Genomic DNA, 19,550 nt, shown 5'->3' on the forward strand with positions numbered 1-19,550 from the left:
CCAACGACCAAATTTGCACATTGCATTAATTGCTTACTTATGATGTAGTGAATAATTGCCTGGGTTGACATAACACTAAGCTATAAACCATAGTTCACAAACCACAGGGATTAAGTTTACAACACACTAAGTCAAAGCTAAATAAGCCACATTATGATTCATCAGGATGTGTGAATCTAATCAATAAGTTCATCTTTATTTTATAATTAAGAATATTTTAGATTACATCAAATTAGCAGTAACAGCTAAAAGGCCCAAGGAATGGGATGATATAAAGTAGCATTCCTCCTTAATTTTACTGATTTCTTCTTTCCTGATGAAATTCTGTAGACATCTCCCCACACCATTCCAGATGACTCATGGAGTCTTTATGTAGTTTAAGAGCAAATTATTTATAGTACTTTTATCAACTGCAAATTATAAAAATTATAGTGTTTTTATGAACATAGGGGCTTTTGAGTATATAGAGTATAGGGTATATACTCTATATACAGTATAGAGTATATAGAGTATAGGGGCTTTTCATTATACAACATCTATCACAACTCCCTTGCCAGCTATACAGTATGAAAGTGTCACATGCACAAAATTACTATTCAAGTAAGAGTGTGAGAAGGCAGGGAGAAGTGAGGGCCTCAAACGAACCATGTTTGCTAGGGGAGAGCGTTGTGCACCATGGGGCAGCCTTGGGGGGACGGCAGGAGGGAGGATGGGCAGAAGGCACACTCGCACCAGAGTGGAGAGGGACGGCAGGAGGGAGGAAAGACTGCAGGCAAGAGGCACGTTCGCACCAGAGTGAAGAGAAACGGCAGGGGGCGGCTGTCGGGTCAAGTGGGGATTGGAATGTGTATTGCGCTGATTGGATTCGGAAAGTGGAATGTCTGCGGTTTTGCGGTTAATTAGCGGCGCTCCAGGGCAGTAAAAAAAGGTGAGATTGTGAGCCAAGCCCTCGTAGGAGGGGGAGGACAGATAGGGGGTATAAAAACCTGTCAGACCTTGCTTCGGGGTTCCTCCATTGCTGCGGGAGGGACCCACCTTTGCAAACGTGCCCAATAAAAACTTCTGTCTACTGGACAACCGAACCCGTGTCTGTCGTTTTCTGACAAAATTGGCGAGCCAGCCAGGAGTCCTCGACGTGGTCCGGACTGTGGGGAACCGGTGAGTAATCGGCCGTAACACCCCGTTGAGGTGTCTCCCGTTTTCCCCGGAGTCGGGTCCGGGACGGGACTCCAATCGCCAGTCAGACAGAAGTAAAGAGGAAGTCGGCCGACGAGGGGACCTCTGGGAGGTCTGGTGAGTACAACCTACCCATAATCTCGGGGAGATTAGCGTGGTTACGAGGCGTTGGACGCCGCAAGGGGACAGAAGAGTCCGGGACCTTCTGTAAGGTGGGAAACGTAGTCAGGAAGGATGGGTAAGGCGCAGAGTAAGAGTGTAAGGCCAGGGGCCAGTGGGAAAAACGCAGTAGGGGAATCCCCACGGATTCTCCATTAGGACAATTGTTGCAACAATGGGAGACACCCTGGTTGTGTCCATTCACCAGGGGTCTGGAAAAACCGACCATGATAACTTTGTGCACTAAAGAATGGCCAAAATATCCACTAGTGGACCCCGAATTCCCCTACCATTGGGATACTCTTGGAATCCCCAGTAATTACTGGGTGACCCAACTAAAAAAAACTACATCGTGGAGCATAAAATGTTAACACAGGAACCCTATGTGGAAGTCTGGTTCCATGTTCATTGGGAGGGGCCTCGACCCAAGTTAGCCAAAATTTTTGTCCAAAAAGAACAGGAGGATGAGGAGGACCTCTGGCTGACTGGACCTCAATGGGGGCCGCCACCTCCTCCTCCTCCTCCTCTTCCTACCGCGCCCCCGCCGGCGCCCCCACCCTATCCCGGGCTGCGGAAAGAGCTGGACCAGCTGAACCAAGACATTCAGAACTTGCCCTTTATTCTAAGTTCGGCCAGTGCCTTCCCCATCTGGGAAGTCCCGAACGGAACGAACGCACAGGGGGTGACCGTCACCAGTTACGTAACAGTTCCCATCAAACCCAGTGAGTTGAGGGAATTAAAAAAGACCCTCCCTCGTATGCAAGAGAACGCCCATACCGCCGCCGAACAATTGGAACTTTTTCTCGGCCCGGTGGAATACTCCTGGGGGAACTGAATTACATTTTAGCCCACCTCTATACGCCAGAAGAGAGGGGCCAGATTCGGCGAGCTGCGCTCGGGGCTTGGGAGCGAAGGAATGCAAATGTCCCAAATGCCCCGGCCGCGAATACTAAATTCCCTCTGGCAGACCCAAATTGGGATCCCAATAATGCTGAACATCGGGAGAACATGAGAGGAGTTTCCCCCTGTACGACTAGGGGGGTCATGGTTCCCCAACTGGGACCCACAGGGAACCCTTGGTAAACATCACGGTGGGTCCCACTGGCGAGGAACAGCAGTTCCTCGTGGACACCGGAGCCTCTCGAACATCGCTGTGCCAACCGATCCCAGGGATTGCGAAATCCCGGGGCACGTCGGTATCGGTGATGGGGGTGGGAGGTTCTCCGGTCAAGGCAGACGTACTGGAGGGAGTGAGACTGGAGTGGAATGGGAAGGAGGTAACTGCAGATGTGTTACTGATCCCACAGGCGAGAGTGAACTTGCTGGAAAGGGATCTAATGGGTAGTCTAGGAGTGGAGTTGTGGAATGTGGAACAGGCAGAAAGGATGTGTTTGTTGCAGGAGGCGGACGTGGAGGTAGTGAACCCTGAGGTATGGGCAGGGGAGGGGGGGCGGGTCGGTTTCGCATAGCCCCAATTAGCATCCCCTTGAAACCAGGGGTGACGGGTTTGTGGCAAGCCCAATACCCGCTGTCCCGGGATGGGAGGCGCGGGCTGAAGCAACAACTGAGATGGACGGTGCTGCCCCAGGGGTACACCGAGAGCCCCCTCTTGTTTGGACAGGCATTGGAAGAGAAACTCCAGGGGGCACTACCAGCGGACTGGTCGGCTCAGCTGTGTGAAGTGCACGCTTTGAAACGGGCACTAGAGTTGGGAAAGGGAGTGTCCCTCACCGTCTACACAGACTCGCGATACGCCTGGGGAGTAGTGCACACTTTCGGGAAAATTTGGCTGGAACGGGGTTTACTCACAGCTGCTGGAAAGGGAAGGTTGCAGGGAGGAAGCAGGTCATTGGGTTACAATTGAGGGGACCCAGTAGTGAGCCGTGCTGACATGAGGGGGATGGTGGAGAAACTGCACGAAGGGTCTCACGGGGGGTGCAGGCTTTGGTAGACACTGTAAAGCTGTGGTACTGGAGCCTGGGGGTTCGATGGGAACTCCACACCCCTTGGCATCCTGACTCCAGTGGGAAAGTGGAAAGGGCCAACGGGGTGTTGAAGCAACATCTCACCAAACTGGGATTGGAAACAGGGCTACCTTGGACAAAGACACTTCCGGTTGCCCTGCTTCGAATGCGGACAGCCCCTCGCAAGGATGTGGGGGTCTCCCCGTTCGAGTTGATGATGGGAAGACCTTTCCTGGCTCCAATGGGAGAGCCTATCCCCGAGCTAAAGGATGCCTTCCTAAGAAAGTATCTCTTGGTACTGTCACAATCTCTCTTGTCTCTAAGAAAACAGGGACTCCTCGCTCAACGGCCCCCTTGCTGAAAGACCAACACCCCCACAAGCCAGAGGATTGGGTCCTGATAAAGACGTGGAAGGATGAGAAGCTGAAACCATCTTGGGAGGGACCATACCAAGTTCTCCTGACAACTGAATCGGCGGTTCGGACCCGACAGGGGGGTTGGACCCACTACCATCAGGTTAAGCGAGCTCCCGACCCCCGACCGTGGACTGCCCAACCGGGAGACGGACTCAAAGTAAAACTTAAAAGGAACTGAACTAAGGCAGGGGAGGAGATGACCAACATAAAGGCGTAGAATTGGCACAGACAGCTTTGATCACTGGGGATGATCCCCGTGGGGGGGGGGGATGTTCTATCATTTTGGGTCTTCTCCCATACCAAGACCCTGGACTAATCAAAGGCAAATGGCTCTAAATCTCTTGAGGATAACCAATGCAACTCAATGTGTATATTTCAACAATACCCAGAACCGTACCCCCCATTGCCCTCAAAAGGTCCTGCTTTCACTTGTGGAGGGGTCTATAATATCCCTTACGCCTCAACCCCTCTATACCTACCTAAAGGTTTCTTTTTGTTATGTGGACATGAAGCTTACACCTATGTTCCAGCCTATAGTTCAGGGGGCCCTTGTGCCATAGGGCGCCTGACCTCTCTATATGCCCTGCCTCCAATGCAAGCGCACCCATCAAAAGAAAAAAGAAAAAGGGAGCTGCCATCTGATTGTGAGAGTGATGTGACACTCTTGTCCGAAACAGAAGCCATGGCTCTGGCCCTCTCCTTAGTAGGGGTTCCTGCACTAAGCGGAAGAACTTATCTGGACCTAAGGAAGGTGGCCTGCCTCCTGGCTAAAAGTGTCAACCTTACATCCTCTCTCATTGCAGCCCTCACTGAAGAAGTCACTGAGATCAGGAGGGTGGTCATTCAAAATCGGATAGCTATAGACTATCTCCTATTAAGGGCAGGACAAGGCTGTGAATCTTTTCAAGGTCTTTGTTGCTTTAACCTAACCAACAATGAGAATTATACTGAAGCAAAACTAGCCAAGTTGAAGACCTTAGCCTCTCGCATATCCAGAGGGATGGAATTGGTCGTGGCTCACTAGTTGGTTACCTAACTTTGCTTGGTTAAAACAACTTTCTGTACTAACTATTGGCTTCATTGCCTTACTGGTCCTAGTATGTTGCTTAATGGAATGCCTCCCTGCTTGTGGGAATTACCTGTCCCAGTGTGTGAAGCCCCGGGTCCGGGACGAGGGAGCAATCCTGTTAGCCAGGTTTGAGGCCCAACAGAGGCGTGAAAAGAAAAAGGGGGGATTGTGAGAAGGCAGGGAGAAGTGAGGGCCTCAAACGAACCATGTTTGCTAGGGGAGAGCGCTGTGCACCATGGGGCAGCCTTGGGGGGACGGCAGGAGGGAGGATGGGCAGAAGGCACACTCGCACCAGAGTGGAGAGGGACGGCAGGAGGGAGGAAAGACTGCAGGCAAGAGGCACGTTCGCACCAGAGTGAAGAGAAACGGCAGGGGGCGGCTGTCGGGTCAAGTGGGGATTGGAATGTGTATTGCGCTGATTGGATTCGGAAAGTGGAATGTCTGCGGTTTTGCGGTTAATTAGCGGCGCTCCAGGGCAGTAAAAAAAGGTGAGATTGTGAGCCAAGCCCTCGTAGGAGGGGGAGGACAGATAGGGGGTATAAAAACCTGTCAGACCTTGCTTCGGGGTTCCTCCATTGCTGCGGGAGGGACCCACCTTTGCAAACGTGCCCAATAAAAACTTCTGTCTACTGGACAACCGAACCCGTGTCTGTCGTTTTCTGACAAGAGGAATCAGTTATACCATCCATCCTGTTTCATCTTAAACATAAATGAGCTATAGTTTTGCAGTTTAGTTAATTCATGTAGATTTTCTTAAGATAAATTCCTGGTGTCATCACATTAGTTGATTGTTCCATGACCCCTGAAGGATACTAGTCTGAATTTTGTTCAATCTAGAATGATTCAGAAGTTAGTAAATCACAGTACTAAGGTTAGACATAAAAATCTGTCAACAGCGTAATCTAATTGTCTTTGTTTTTCCTCCTGTCATTCCCACTCAAGGACTTTTCCAATTTTGGAGTTTTGAAGTTGAAAAAGGAAAAAAATTCAGATGTTGGATAGCCGGGGGGTGGGGAATGTTATCAGTGGCTAGGTTCACACATTGTTCTATTATATTTTTAATTAATGAGATCCACTGGATCTTTCATCAATACTTGTCAGATTTATCATGTTAAGTCAACATCATTCCATGTTCGTTAATCAGGGGAGAGCAATCTGTTGCCTTCCAGATATTTTAACTACTGAATGTTGCAACTTCCACAATTCCTGACCACTGGCCACACTGGCTTGGTCCTGCATAAGTAGAATACTAAGACACTGTGTTTCCTACAATTACTCAAAGCTACTGTCATGTAACAATGCCTTATTTTTATACATCATTACCATCAAAGCTCCCTATCCCTGCAACCTCTCCCATGATGAGGATGGAATATATAGCAGAGCCTATGAAATAGTTATGTTGATGTTGGATTTTGATGTTTGTTTAATGTTTTATCCTGGCTGCCAATTATGTATTTGCTGTTAGGTTACAGCAGTTTAGGTTGTATTTTTTAATTGTTGTTAGCTACCCAGAGTCACTATGAGATAGATTACCTTACAAACCTAAATAAATAAATAAAAGATAGTCTAGTGCAAATTAGTGCTTTCCAGGTATTTTGGACTAGAGCCTCCACATGGTCAGTGGGAGCTGTAATCCAAAATGTCAGAACAGAACTAAACTGCTATTTCAGTGGAAAGGATCCTTGTGCACCTTGTCTTCTGTCCATGATTTCATCACACATGAGCAACAAATCTCCCAAGAAGTTTAGACGTTATTTGCATGTGAAAGGCGAATGAGTCACACTGGGAAATACTTACATGCCCATGTGTGGAAAAAAATGGGGCAACAGTGATTTAAATAAAAGGTGGTTGAAGGCAAAGGAGGAAGTAGAGCAAATCAAGCTTAACAAATACTTTTAAACATGTAGAACTATATTAATTCTAATATACTGTCACTAGCATGTAATGTCAACCATTACATAAAGCTATGGAACAATGATTTTATGTAGCTTTCTACTATTTATCTGTATGAATATAAAAGATATCAAAGCAGGCCATAGAGGCAGGAAGGATTGTTCTGGAGGATTTCAGCTGAAATTGAAAGTGGAGAATTGAGACTTCAAAAAAGAGAAAAGATAAAGGAACTCACAACGAGAGATGGCTCCCAAAACAACAGAGAGTTCCCACATAAACTGGATCAGGCAATAGTAGTCTGATATAAAAGTACTTGGAGGCATGAGAAAAATGTCAAAGTGGGGCTGGTCAAGCTCTGATGAACTGGTCAAGCCTTGCTGGATGATATAAATGTATATGAAGTAGAAGTCCTTAGGAGTCATAGCAAAGAATGAAGTACTGTGCATGGTGTCCTCTCTCAAGGCATCTGGAACTCAAATGAGATCTGTCCAGCTAGACTCTGAGTTTGGTAGGTATGCATGGGATGGGTGTGTGAGTGAAGCCTTTAATTAAGAAAATGAACAACAGAACTTCTGCTCTTGCTTCAATTGATTATGAACTTCTGGAACAACCAGTAACACTGGAAGTGTCACAACTCTTAATGGCCCTCATGGTATATTAATGTGTTCAGAAACAGTGAGACTTTTTACTTTAACAAGATAATTTGAGAGTGGAGAAAACGTTAGAAACTGAATGATTCACACATCAAGAAAGTTCTCCCTTTTGGAAAGATAGCATCTAAATTTAGTCTATTCTTTTTTGCTAGCATGCTAAAGTTCTAAAGTTGTTATTGTTTTAACTGAAATGACATTTAAAAGTCACACTGAGGTCTGTTATGGTGTGTCCTGGGAGGCTGAAATGCTCCTCTGAATTCTATGTAGGACAAGAGGGACAGACTTTGCTCAAAAGAATTAATGGACACAAATTTGACATCAGGACTCAAAACAAGGACAAAGTAATATCAGAGCTTTTCACCTACCCAGGACACTCCAGTGACTATTTTGAAAAACAGGGCTTTAACTCCACCATTGAGAAAGAGGTTACTGACTCACATACATCAAAAGTTATCTGGCAATCTCAGAAGGTCTCAAGAAGCGCAATGGATTTTTAACACAATACAAGGGTTAATTGATAAGATCCTGGCAATTTTCTCACATGTACAGTCATATGAAAAAGAAAGTGCACCCTCTTTGAGTTCTATGGTTTTATGTATCAGGACATAATAAAAATCATCTGGTCCTCAGTTCTCAAAAGTAGGTAAATACAACCTCATGTGAACATGACATATTACACCATGTCATCATTTATTTTACAAAAAGAAAGCCAAAATGGAGAAGCCACGTGTGAAAAACTAAGTACATCCTTACTGCTTCCATAGGCATGACGAGGCTAAGTAGCAGCCAGGTGCTGCTAAACAAATGCCCTTGATCAATTGATCATCAGCAAGTGTGACTACCTCTATAACAGCCAAAGTTTTAGGAGTTTGCTGGTCTTGAGCACTGAGGTGTGTTTTAACACAATGCCAAAGAGTAAAGACATCAGCAATGATCTTAGAGAAGCAATTGTTGCTGCCCATCAATCTGGGAAGAGTTATCAGGCCATTTCCAAACAATTTAAAGTCCACCATTCTACAGCGAGGAAGATTATTCACAAGTGGAAAACATTCAAGACAGTTGCCAATCTTCCCAGGAGTGGACGTCCCAGCAAATTCACTCCAAGGTCAGACCATGCAATGCTCAGAGAAATTGCAAAAAATCCAAGAGTTACATCTCAGACTCTACAGGTCTCAGTTAGCATGTTCAGTGTTAAAGTTCATGACAATACAATTAGAAAAATACTGAGTAAGTATGGTTTGTTTGGAAGAGTTGCCAGGAGAAATCCTCTTCTCTCTAAAAAGAACATGGCAGCATGGCTTAGGTTTGCAAAGTTGCATCTGAACAAATCACAGGACTTCTGGAACACTGACCTTTGGACAGATGAGACCGAAGTGAAGATGTTTGGCCATAATGCACAGCACCACATTTGGCGAAAACCAAACACAGCATATCAGCACAAACATCTCATACCAACTGTCAAGCACGGTGGTGAAGGGGTGATGATTTGGGCTTGTTTTGCAGCCACAGGACCTGGGCACCTTGCAGTCATTGAGTCGACCATGAACTACTCTGAATACCAAAGTATTCTAGAGCCAAATGTGAGGCCATCAGGACAGGACCTCACAACAGGACAATGATCCCAAGCACACCAGCAAATCTACAACAGAATGGCTGAAAAAGAAAAGAATCAAAGTGTTGCAAAGGCCCAGTCAAAGTCCAGACCTCAACCCAACTGAAATTCTGTGGCGGGACCTCAAGAAAGCTGTGCATAAACAAATGCCCGCAAACCTCAATGAACTGAAGCAATGTTGTAAAGAAGAGTGGGCCAAAATTCCTCCACAACTATGTGAGAGACTGATAAAGTCATCCAGAAAACGATTACTTCAGGTTATTGCTGCTAAAGGTGGTTCTACAAGCTATTGGATCATAAGGTTTACTTAGTTTTTCATACATGGCTTCTCCATTTTGGCTTTCTTTTTGTAAAATAAATGATGACATGGTGTAACATGTCATTCGTTGTTGTTCATCTGAGGTTGTATTTACCTACTTTTGAGAACTGCTAAGGACCAGATGATTTTTAGTATGTCCTGATACGTAAAACCATAGAACTCAAAGGGGTGTACTTTCTTTTTCACACGACTGTAACTTGCATCTGTATTACCACCCTATCTTTCTCTATCTTCCCCTACCCCCTCACTGAAATTTAAATCCTTCAGTCCAGCCATGAAAGTGTATACCCTGTAATAAAATGTTTTAGTTGGAAAAGGTGCTACCAGAGTCCTTTTGATTTTATACAGTAGGCAGTTACTATATACATATATGGATGCTGCAGGTCTCTCTAGAAATGCTTTCATACAGATTAGATGGAGCAGATAAATCTCACTCATGTCAGTAAGGTCTAACTCAGAAGTGAAGTTATAGAGAAATGTTTGTATTTTGATAAATCCATTAAACTTGGGACATTCTTTACAAAGAGATGTTCTAAAAAATGCTTTATTGTGTAGGCTCAGTAAATCTTATTCCTAGCCTGAATCTGATGTCTACTTCTACTGGAGGAAATATTCCTGTCTATAGAACTCCCTGTAGCACCCTATGTCCTTCAAAATTAACTCTGGAAGGAGTTACAATCCCATAAGCTTGCTCATATTCTCCTGAGAGCTTGTCAGAAGGAAATCAGAAGGTTCAGATCTGTTTTAGACTAACCACAAATTATCATGCCAACTGATTTTTAAACTGGTTGATTATAGTAAGTTACAACAAACCAGATTCATAAATTGTGGCTGAAGTTTGCTTGTATCCACCAGTTAAATAAGCCATGATTTATCTGGCTTTGAATGATTTGGTGAGCTGTGATTAGTAGTGAAAGCTTTCAAATATCTCTGTGGCCACATGGAAGAAGGAAGAGCAAGTGTATAGTCCTGGGAGCAAGCTAGTCTTAATCTCATAATAAAAAACAATTGTTTTTGTTCAATATTCCATCCAGATCAGTCCATTCTTGGTTTGCTCTCTCTACTATTCCTTGAAAGCGGCATTGTTCAGCTTGTTATTCATATGCATAATAAGCCACAATAATTTTAGAAAGGAATTAATGAGCATTTACTAAAATGATTCACAGCTTTGGAAATGTAGGATAGCAACATGGCTGAATGCCAATCTTTAACAGGAAAAGAAACAAGGATACTCAAGTTAGTGAGCAACTCCTTTTTTGTGGCAAACACCAATGATTTAAAAAAAAATAGATTTTTGAATAGTGGCATTCCTTTATTAGAGATTGTGTCCCTTCAAAAGGATGATGTGAAGCAAAGCAATGCCTTTAGCAAAGCAAAGCAGTCATTTAGCATGGGATTTCAAAAATGGTGATACCAAACAACTGGAGGCTGATAGTTTGCCTACTCCTGTTGCAGATTAAACTGATCAGATTTTTTTACACTTCTGCAAATCTTGGGGTTTTCCAGGATACATCCCTCTTCTGTTTGAATGGTGCTATGCTGGTAACATAAGGACCTACATTTTTAAAAAGGAGATACTATCAATAAAAAATGATGTTACAACTGTTGTCACTATTAGTATATAAATTTATTTATGAGATCACAAGAAGGGATCTTTGTTATCTAAGTTCTGAATTGTAACTTTACAGACAGACAAATATAAGTATTAAGCTACATAATAATGTCTATCTTGAGATCCTGAAAAACACATCTCTTTAAAAAATGCCAGGTCCTCATAAAAATGAGGCATTAGTCATCAAATCTAGTTGAGTATTTCCCTACCGGAAAGCAATCCACATTTTGTGAATTAGAAATATTGTTACATATTGGAGTTCAGTGGGGTTAGGCGGTAATAACAGTAATAATAATAATATAGAGATGGGTACAAAACAGAAAATGTATTTTGTAGGTGGGGCATGGTCTAGCCAAACCAAAACTGAGAGCATTTTCTCCTGACATTCTCTAACTGCCACAGGCTGCCACTGATGGTCTTGCTTCTTCCCTGCTGTCACCCATCACAATATACCTCTGCCTGGATCTGTGCCCCCCCAAAATGTTTGTTTCAGACTGGGCAGAGACTAGCTGAAACTGACTGTTCTGTGCACATCCCTAACACAATAACACTTAAGTTATGATGGTGCTTAATAGCAAACTGAACCAACAGTTAAAAATCAGGAGAACACAATAGGAAAACTTTAGCACAAACACCAACATACTTCTCTAGAATTCTAACTCACATACTCATGAAACTCTACAGCTATAACATCATCCAAAAGTTATAAATTTTATGTTCTACTTGTAAAATTAAATTGGTGTGCATTGATAAGATTATTGAAAAGCCAAATACACTGAACAAATAAAATTGAGTTATCCATGGAAATTATGCATTGCTAATTTTCTCTAGTTTTTTTGGAGGAAAAGTATAAATCTCATACAGACACATTTTATCACATTCATTTGACCAAGTAATTATAAAAGTTCTTGCAATAATGCTATTTTAACAAGAGCCCTGCTTTTTCTCCTTTTTAAACATAAATACCTATCGTGAATTAGCACCTTGCCATCATTTAAAACAGCAAAAATAATTTCTGCTTATAAATTAACTTTTTTGCCAAAAGTTTTAATAGCAGACAGTAAAGAGAGAGGAATTTGAAGCGCATGTATTCAAGTTCAGTACATCAATTTGGGGGAAGTATCTTTCCATGCCAATTTTGCACTCTGCACTATTTTCTTAGCATAAAAGCATTACCCAAGGTAAATTCACTCCTAATTCCTCACCACCCAGAATATGTACTTTAGATAAGACTGTCAAGGGTTTTAATGAATAGCTAGTGCCAAAAGCTCACCAGCAACCAGCACAAATATCACTGCATAACTAATAAAGACAAGAATTACAAAAATTCTTGCTATCTACTTGTGGATGTTTGAAATCTCTTTTAAATGAAGTCTCTAAATTCTCATCAGCAAAAAAATGTTAATATACTTACTGCATTGTGTGATTTTCTGTATATTAGATGTTATACGTTGGGCTAACTGGTTAGCATCCCCAGCAGTGCTTGCATTGAACGCCATGGTGGATTATAATCCCACTAAAGTCATAGAGTCCAGGGCCCACTAAACAACACGACCTGAAAATAAAGAAAGTTAAAGAAGTGATACACAGTGAGGAACTGTGCTGTAGAACCCACATCAACCAAATCCTTCTTGAGATCAATAACAGCTATCCAAATATATAAGTACGCCCACATAAACCAGAATCCCAAACATTACTGTTTTGCTCACATGTAAAAAAAAAAAATGGTTTGGTATATAATTTGCTTTCCTTTTACTAGCGCTAACATTTAAAAAAAAAAAGTCAAATCCCACTTTTAGTTACTTTTGATATGATTCCATATGGTTATTTTTCATAGTGTTCCCATTTCTGAAGGATTTGCTTTCATGTTGGTGTTTACAACCCTAAGGAGGAATGAAAGCTTAGCAGGGGAGCAAAAGGAGAGTTCAGGAGAATGAGACATTGAGGACAATTAAGACTTCTAGCAAATCCCAAAAGTAATCATGCTAATTAATAAGGACAGCTAGATGGGGAAGGAAGACACAGCTCTGAAAAGCTGTCTATACAGAGAAGGCCAACACATTTCTATACAAAGATACACTTGAACAAATACACATCTATTTACAGATTAGACAGATGAACTACATTATCTTCCCCAAGCTGCTGCCTTCTAGGTTCATTGAATTATAACTCTCACCCATCATGAAGGATAAAAGAGAACAGAAGTGTTTTTGTCTGTTCTACAAAGGTTTATCTCTGCAAACTTACCTGTTCTGTGACTATAAAATTTTTTGCTAAAATGTATTTGTCAAATGCCCATATTTTTTAAAAAAAGTAAATAAGTCAAGCAATAGCTGAGATATTTCTAAGAAAACATTAAGACTGATGATCAGAATAAGAAGGCTATGCAACCTTCCACCCAATTTCAGAAGACACCGCAGCAGAAGCCACAATTTAGAGGCAAACTGCAGATTTTCATTCCTATTTTTAAGTACTCTTTCAATTCCTTTTACTACAAAGTCATCTTTACACTTGGTGACATTTCCTCTTTCTCTGCTTTCGGTCTTCAGCAGTTTTTGCAGAATTGCCTTTTGGAAATGAAAGAAGTGTCCCAGAGACTTTTTGATCACATTAGATCATGGTTTCCTTCATCCTATCATATAAGGCAGTAACTTTGAAAAATCAGCAGGTTTTCTTTTAGAAACACAAAATATTTGTTCTAAAACAAAATCAACCATCATTCTTATCATGCTACTCCCTTTTGGGGTAAGCAACATATGGTAAGGTGAAAAAATGAAGGAGTGAGGTGTAAAAAGAAAAAGAAAGAAAAACAAATATAGCAAAATGTGATATATACAGTGGGGCAAAAAAGTATTTAGTCAGCCACCAATTGTGCAAGTTCTCCCACTTAAAAAGATGAGAGAGGCCTGTAATTTTCATCATAGGTATACCTCAACTATGAGAGAAAAAATGGGGAAAAAAATCCAGAAAATCACATTGTCTGATTTTTAAAGAATTTATTTGCAAATCATGGTGGAAAATAAGTATTTGGTCAATATCAAAAGTTCATCTCAATACTTTGGTATATATCCTTTGTTGGCAATGACAGAGGTCAAACGTTTTCTGTAAGTCTTCACAAGGTTTTCACACACTGTTGCTGGTATTTTGGCCCATTCCTCCATGCAGATCTCCTCTAGAGCAGTGATGTTTTGGGGCTGTCGCTGGGCAACACGGACTTTCAACTCCCTCCAAAGGTTTTCCATGGGGTTGAGATCTGGAGACTGGCTAGGCCACTCCAGGACCTTGAAATGCTTCTTACGAAGCCACTCCTTCGTTGCCCGGGCGGTGTGTTTGGGATCGTTGTCATGCTGAAAGACCCAGCCACGTTTCATCTTCAATGCCCTTGCTGATGGAAGGAGGTGTTCACTCAAAATCTCACGATACATGGCCCCATTCATTCTTTTCTTTACACGGATCAGTCGTCCTGGTCCCTTTGCAGAAAAACAGCCCCAAAGCATGATGTTTCCACCCCCATGCTTCACAGTAGGTATGGTGTTCTTTGGATGCAACTCAGCATTCTCTCTCCTCCAAACACAACGAGTTGAGTTTAGACCAAAACATTCTACTTTGGTTTCATCTGACCATATGACATTCTCCCAATCCTCTTCTGGATCATCCCAATGCTCTCTAGCAAACTTCAGACGGGCCCGGACATGTACTGGCTTAAGCAGGGGGACACATCTGGCACTGCAGGATTTGAGTCCCTGGCAGCATAGTGTGTTACTGATAGTAGCCTTTGTTACTTTGGTCCCAGCTCTCTGCAGGTCATTCACTAGGTCCCCCCATGTGGTTCTGGGATTTTTGCTCACCGTTCTTGTGATCATTTTGACCCCACGGGGTGAGATCTTGCATGGAGCCCCAGATCAAGGGAGATTATCAGTGGTCTTGTATGTCTTCCATTTTCTAATTATTGCTCCCACAGTTGATTTCTTCACACCAAGCTGCTTGCCTATTGCAGATTCAGTCTTCCCAGCCTGGTGCAGGTCTACAATTTTGTTTCTGGTGTCCTTCGACAGCTCTTTGACCTCGGTCATAGTGGAGTTTGGAGTGTGACTGTTGGAGGTTGTGGACAGGTGTCTTTTATACTGATAACAAGGTCAAACAGGTGCCATTACTACAGGTAACGGGTGGAGGACAGAGGAGCCTCTTAAAGAAGTAGTTATAGGTCTGTGAGAGCCAGACATCTTGCTTGTTTGTAGGTGACCAAATACTTATTTTCCACCATGATTTGCAAATAAATTCTTTAAAAATCAGACAATGTGATTTTCTGGATTTTTTTTTCTCATTTTGTCTCTCATAGTTGAGGTATACCTATGATGAAAATTACAGGCCTCTCTCATCTTTTTAAGTGGGAGAACTTGCACAATTGGTGGCTGACTAAATACTTTTTTGCCCCACTGTACCAACACCCTTTGCTATACCTCTCCAAACCTTTCTATCCTTGCAGATCCTCCTTGCTTCCACTATATCCATTCACCATTTCAGTACAATGGGTTTTGTTCTTTAGACTTCCCATCTCTCTCATTTTCAGGAACTCCAGGAATTCCAGTCAACCAGAGCTTTCTTCCTCTCCCTCTCCAACAACTAGGTACTTCTTTCATTTATTTATCAGAGTCAATCATTCATTCAGTTTCCTTGCTTCCACTTAACTTGATTAACCACTTAATATGCTTCTTCTATACTGGTCGCTCACTTTTGCATTGGTCCAACATTTATTCAGTTCCATTCATTCTTGATTTACTTCTTCTGGTTTTACCCCTCAGTTCTTAAGTGCATGCAATTTACTTTTATGTTTCTCCTAACATGCTCAACTCTTCATTTAACAAAATGGGCAGAAGCACGCTCTTATACCTGACTACTTTCACTTATTTTGACAAACATTCATTCCTCACCATGGATCACATACTTGATTATATGCCTTCAAGTCAGTGTTGACTCTTAGCGACCACATAGATTTCCTCCATGATGGATCACATATTACCCCCTATCATTCTACCAATATTTGCATGTCTTAAAATTTCTCCAGCCTTTTTCTTCTATTTAGTAAACATTCTACCAGGGTACACAAATCCATGTGCCTGCTCTAGATATTTTGCCATTTATGCATAGCTAACAACTGTTCAGTTTTCCCTGTCATACACAACTACTGTGGTCCTTGGTACATTAATTCTCAGATCTATATTCTTCTTGGCACCATACAAGCTAACATTTGTTGCAAATTATTCAGGATCTACCCAACAATATGGCACCAACTGCAAACAAAAATATTACACATTCACATCTGCAACCAGTCCCCTTTTAACATCACCACCAACATTCTTTATGCTTTATTCATAAATACATTAAACCACCATGACACCTTTGCCTTACTGCTGATTGTTGAACCATCTCCAAGTTCTACTTTTATTTTATTTTCACTTGCTTTACTTCCATATAGCACTTGCTTTGCATTCAGCAACCAAACTTCCCACTCCAGTTTCATCTGCAACATTTCAAAATTCAAGGCTATTCACTTTATCCCATGCTTTCTCTAGTTCAACAAATGTACAGTTAACTTTCTTTCTCACAGTCATACATATCTCTGTGCCTAGCAAAAATGTGGTCAGTACACCCCTACCCTTCATAGACCCACATCATAATTCCCAACTTTTGCTCACTGCCACCTTTCAATCTATGAGAGACTGTAGGGATGCTAGTCCTGAGATAAGCAAGTCCATTGGCAATTGATCTTATAAATGGCAACTCAGCACAGATGGCAAGAAATCTGGGACAAAGCATTTCAAATAATTCAAAGAGGCTCTGGCTCAGTATAAATGAGGCTTGGAAATTCCTTTTGCAGTTTCCAAGATTTTGTATTTATCCCCAAATTAGCATAAGGATTCCTTACTAAAACCTGTATACTACTTGCTTCCTTGATTTTGCCCAGTTGGATGGGTCTTGATACAATCACAATTCCACCAGACACCTTCCCAGACACACTTAACAAACTAATCCCCCATACCTTTTGCATTTACTCTCACTACCTTTCCTTTTGTATAGGGGAACACCAGCAGCATTCTTCTGATCATCAGGCACGGATGCCGTCTTTGCATACATAAAACAAGTTGCACTGCCATCCCGTAAGCAGCCCATATTTACATTTTAAGGTTTTTCCAGTTATAGCATGTACACCTGCAGCCTGGTGGTTTTCAGCGTTCTCATAACATGACATCTTTTCAAATCTGATTAGTAATTCTCTCAGCATGAAGACAAAGCCAACTGAAGAAAGGAAATCTGGAATAAAAGTATGCACAGCTATTATGCCATAAAGTCATGTCTCCAATGGGCTATAGTCCTGACTAGACTGTTCAATGCATAACGTTCCAGGACTCTCAGGAAAAATCTAATAAGATCACTGGAGCAATTCAGCAAATTACTTGAGTAGACCAAGTGACTTTTAAAAATACTTATTTTAGCTTAATTATTACTAAGATCTCTTTAACTAAATTGTGATTATACAACAACCAGAAACATCAGCAACATGTTGTTTGCACAGTTAGCTAACCTAAAGCTATGATTAGGTTCTGATTTTATTTTAGAAATAAGAAAGCAGCTAAGGTATTTTGCTGATGGACTATCTTATAGATACACTGGGAAATTTTAAAGTCACAGATTTATGTTTTAGTATTCAGGCAGCAGCTTTTCCTGAACTTAAAGAGGGCTTATAGAGTTGAAATTCATCTCAGCTGTCACATACATTGGGTGGTTGTCTCTGAGAATGGAAAGGCGGCTTCCATTAGTGGAGGAATTGAGATTTAACAGAAGTTTCCCCTTGGAGACTAAAAGGCAAGTGACATCTCTGCCAATATCCCTTTAGCATCACCTTTTCCATGCTGTTCTGGATGATACTGCAGGCCTCTTCAGAGATGTGTGGCAGCAAAGAGGAAGACATCTCCTACATTTGTGGATCTCAACTGAGGTCAAATCTAGATACAACTCCTTGGCTGGATTCATACATAGTGCTATGCCATTGTTCATGTATCTGCGGTTTGCTAAATAAATTCCAACTGGCTGGTTTCCCCGTAACACATCACTCTATAAATTATGTATTACAAACCAGTATGGGTGGATTCACACCAAACCAAAATCAAACAAACCACATTATAATTTAATATCATTAAATGAAAACAGCCATTGTTTCTGACAAACTGCAAGATTGATTGTACAATCAGCAGAAATTCACACACATTCCTCTGTGTCCTAATATTATTTAATGGTACACAAATTAGAATTGTTTTCAATCTGGAAATCTTTCAAAATCAGTTATATTGATAAGAAAATGTATAAACAGCAATATGAATATTTGATGCATACAAGTTTTCAACACAGCTGCTTACTCAGACAACTGTTTGAGATGCCAAACTAACTAGGCCTTGACCTTGCAAACACCTAAATATGCTGCAAATGTTCCCTAAATTTCAAAAAAGCATCTTAGCAAAAATGAGCAAGCTGAAATATCTCCTCCATGCGGATTTCTTTTTTTTAAAAAAAATCAAAAGCCCTGAAAAGACTACAAATTGAAAGAGTGAAAAACCAGATGAAAGAGATGATTACCTGCATCTCTTCTGACCTGTTTTTCTACTTAGGAAACCAGGAGCAACTCTTCTGGTCAATCCAGCATTCAGTTCCCACACAGGGAGGATGCAGTTCAGCCCTTCCAGCAATTAGCACTGAGAAACTTACTGCTTCTGATCCTAACCTAAGATGCAGCCACTAGTGCTAATTTTAAAAATATTTATACCCTGCCTTATTGTCAAAGCAGAATAAACAAGAAGCAGGGTCATTTGAGAAACAAAGGCCTATTAAGCTTTGTCAAGCTAGTTTAGCAGCCACTGACAACCTTTCTCTATGAATTTGTTTAATCTCCTCTTAAAGCAAAATAAGGTTTCCTTTACCTCAGCTCTTTTTGCAAAACACACCAAGGGTTAACTTAATCATGGGTTACTCAGCCAAATTACATAATTATAATAGGGCTGGGCTTGCATATCACAAATACAGTTGGGCTCAAATACATTGGTTCCAATGTGTCATACAAGCCCAATTATTAATCTTAAATAATTGTGAACTTGATAAGTGAACTAAAGCTTCTTTTCAAGACCTCTTTCACCCAGCAGCCTCTTCCTTCCTTCACATTAGCAGGTGTGCACATTAACTCTCAATCAAGAGAACGCAATCCTTGCACAAGGGATTGGGGTTCTGGAAAGCACTGGAATTAAGCTGAACCAGTTTACAGCTTTGTTGCAGGCTTTCTCAATCACCCTATTTTGGGTAAGGACAGAAGAGGCAGAATGGGGCTGTCAGACTTCACTCTTTGCAGTCTAGACTGGAAGCAGTTAATTCCAAGAAACAAGAACCTAATCATTTGATTAGCAGTATTCACTGGAAAGATTAAAGTTACAATACAAGAATACTAATGAGTACTCTACATTCAGATGAGACACCTATATAGGCAATTTAGAACAGCAGAATCCTTCTGGGCTTCCTACTTGTCTTGCCTCTTTAGGACAATGTGCATCTGTTACCTGTTTTAGTAACTAATTCCTATCAATGTGAAAAGTAATAGGAGGAGGGTAAGAGATACCTCTCTCATTTCTTTCAA

At 41.7% G+C, this 19,550-nt stretch overlaps 1 protein-coding gene across 2 annotated transcripts in view; it reads right to left on the reverse strand.

Moving 5' to 3' along the window:
- The window catches only part of STX7 (syntaxin 7), a 37,509-nt gene that overhangs the window by 16,593 nt on the left and 1,366 nt on the right, over positions 1-19,550 (reverse strand). The window contains exons 1-2 of one of the 2 annotated variants that reach the window (XM_088140897.1): positions 17,051-17,192; positions 12,288-12,428 (exon numbers count right to left, since the gene is read on the reverse strand). In XM_088140897.1, coding sequence (XP_087997023.1) covers positions 12,288-12,372 — 85 coding nt within the window. In that variant the 5' untranslated portion in view covers positions 12,373-12,428; positions 17,051-17,192. Of the gene's footprint in view, positions 1-12,287; positions 12,429-17,050; positions 17,193-19,550 lie in introns of those variants that run through there. The other variant, XM_088140895.1, reaches the window with a different exon arrangement.

The sequence above is a fragment of the Python bivittatus genome, unplaced genomic scaffold (assembly GCF_059951505.1).
Source record: "Python bivittatus isolate LINGU-HERP-01145 unplaced genomic scaffold, Pbiv_v1 ctg000020_np1212, whole genome shotgun sequence".
Taxonomy (NCBI): Eukaryota; Metazoa; Chordata; class Lepidosauria; order Squamata; family Pythonidae; genus Python; species Python bivittatus.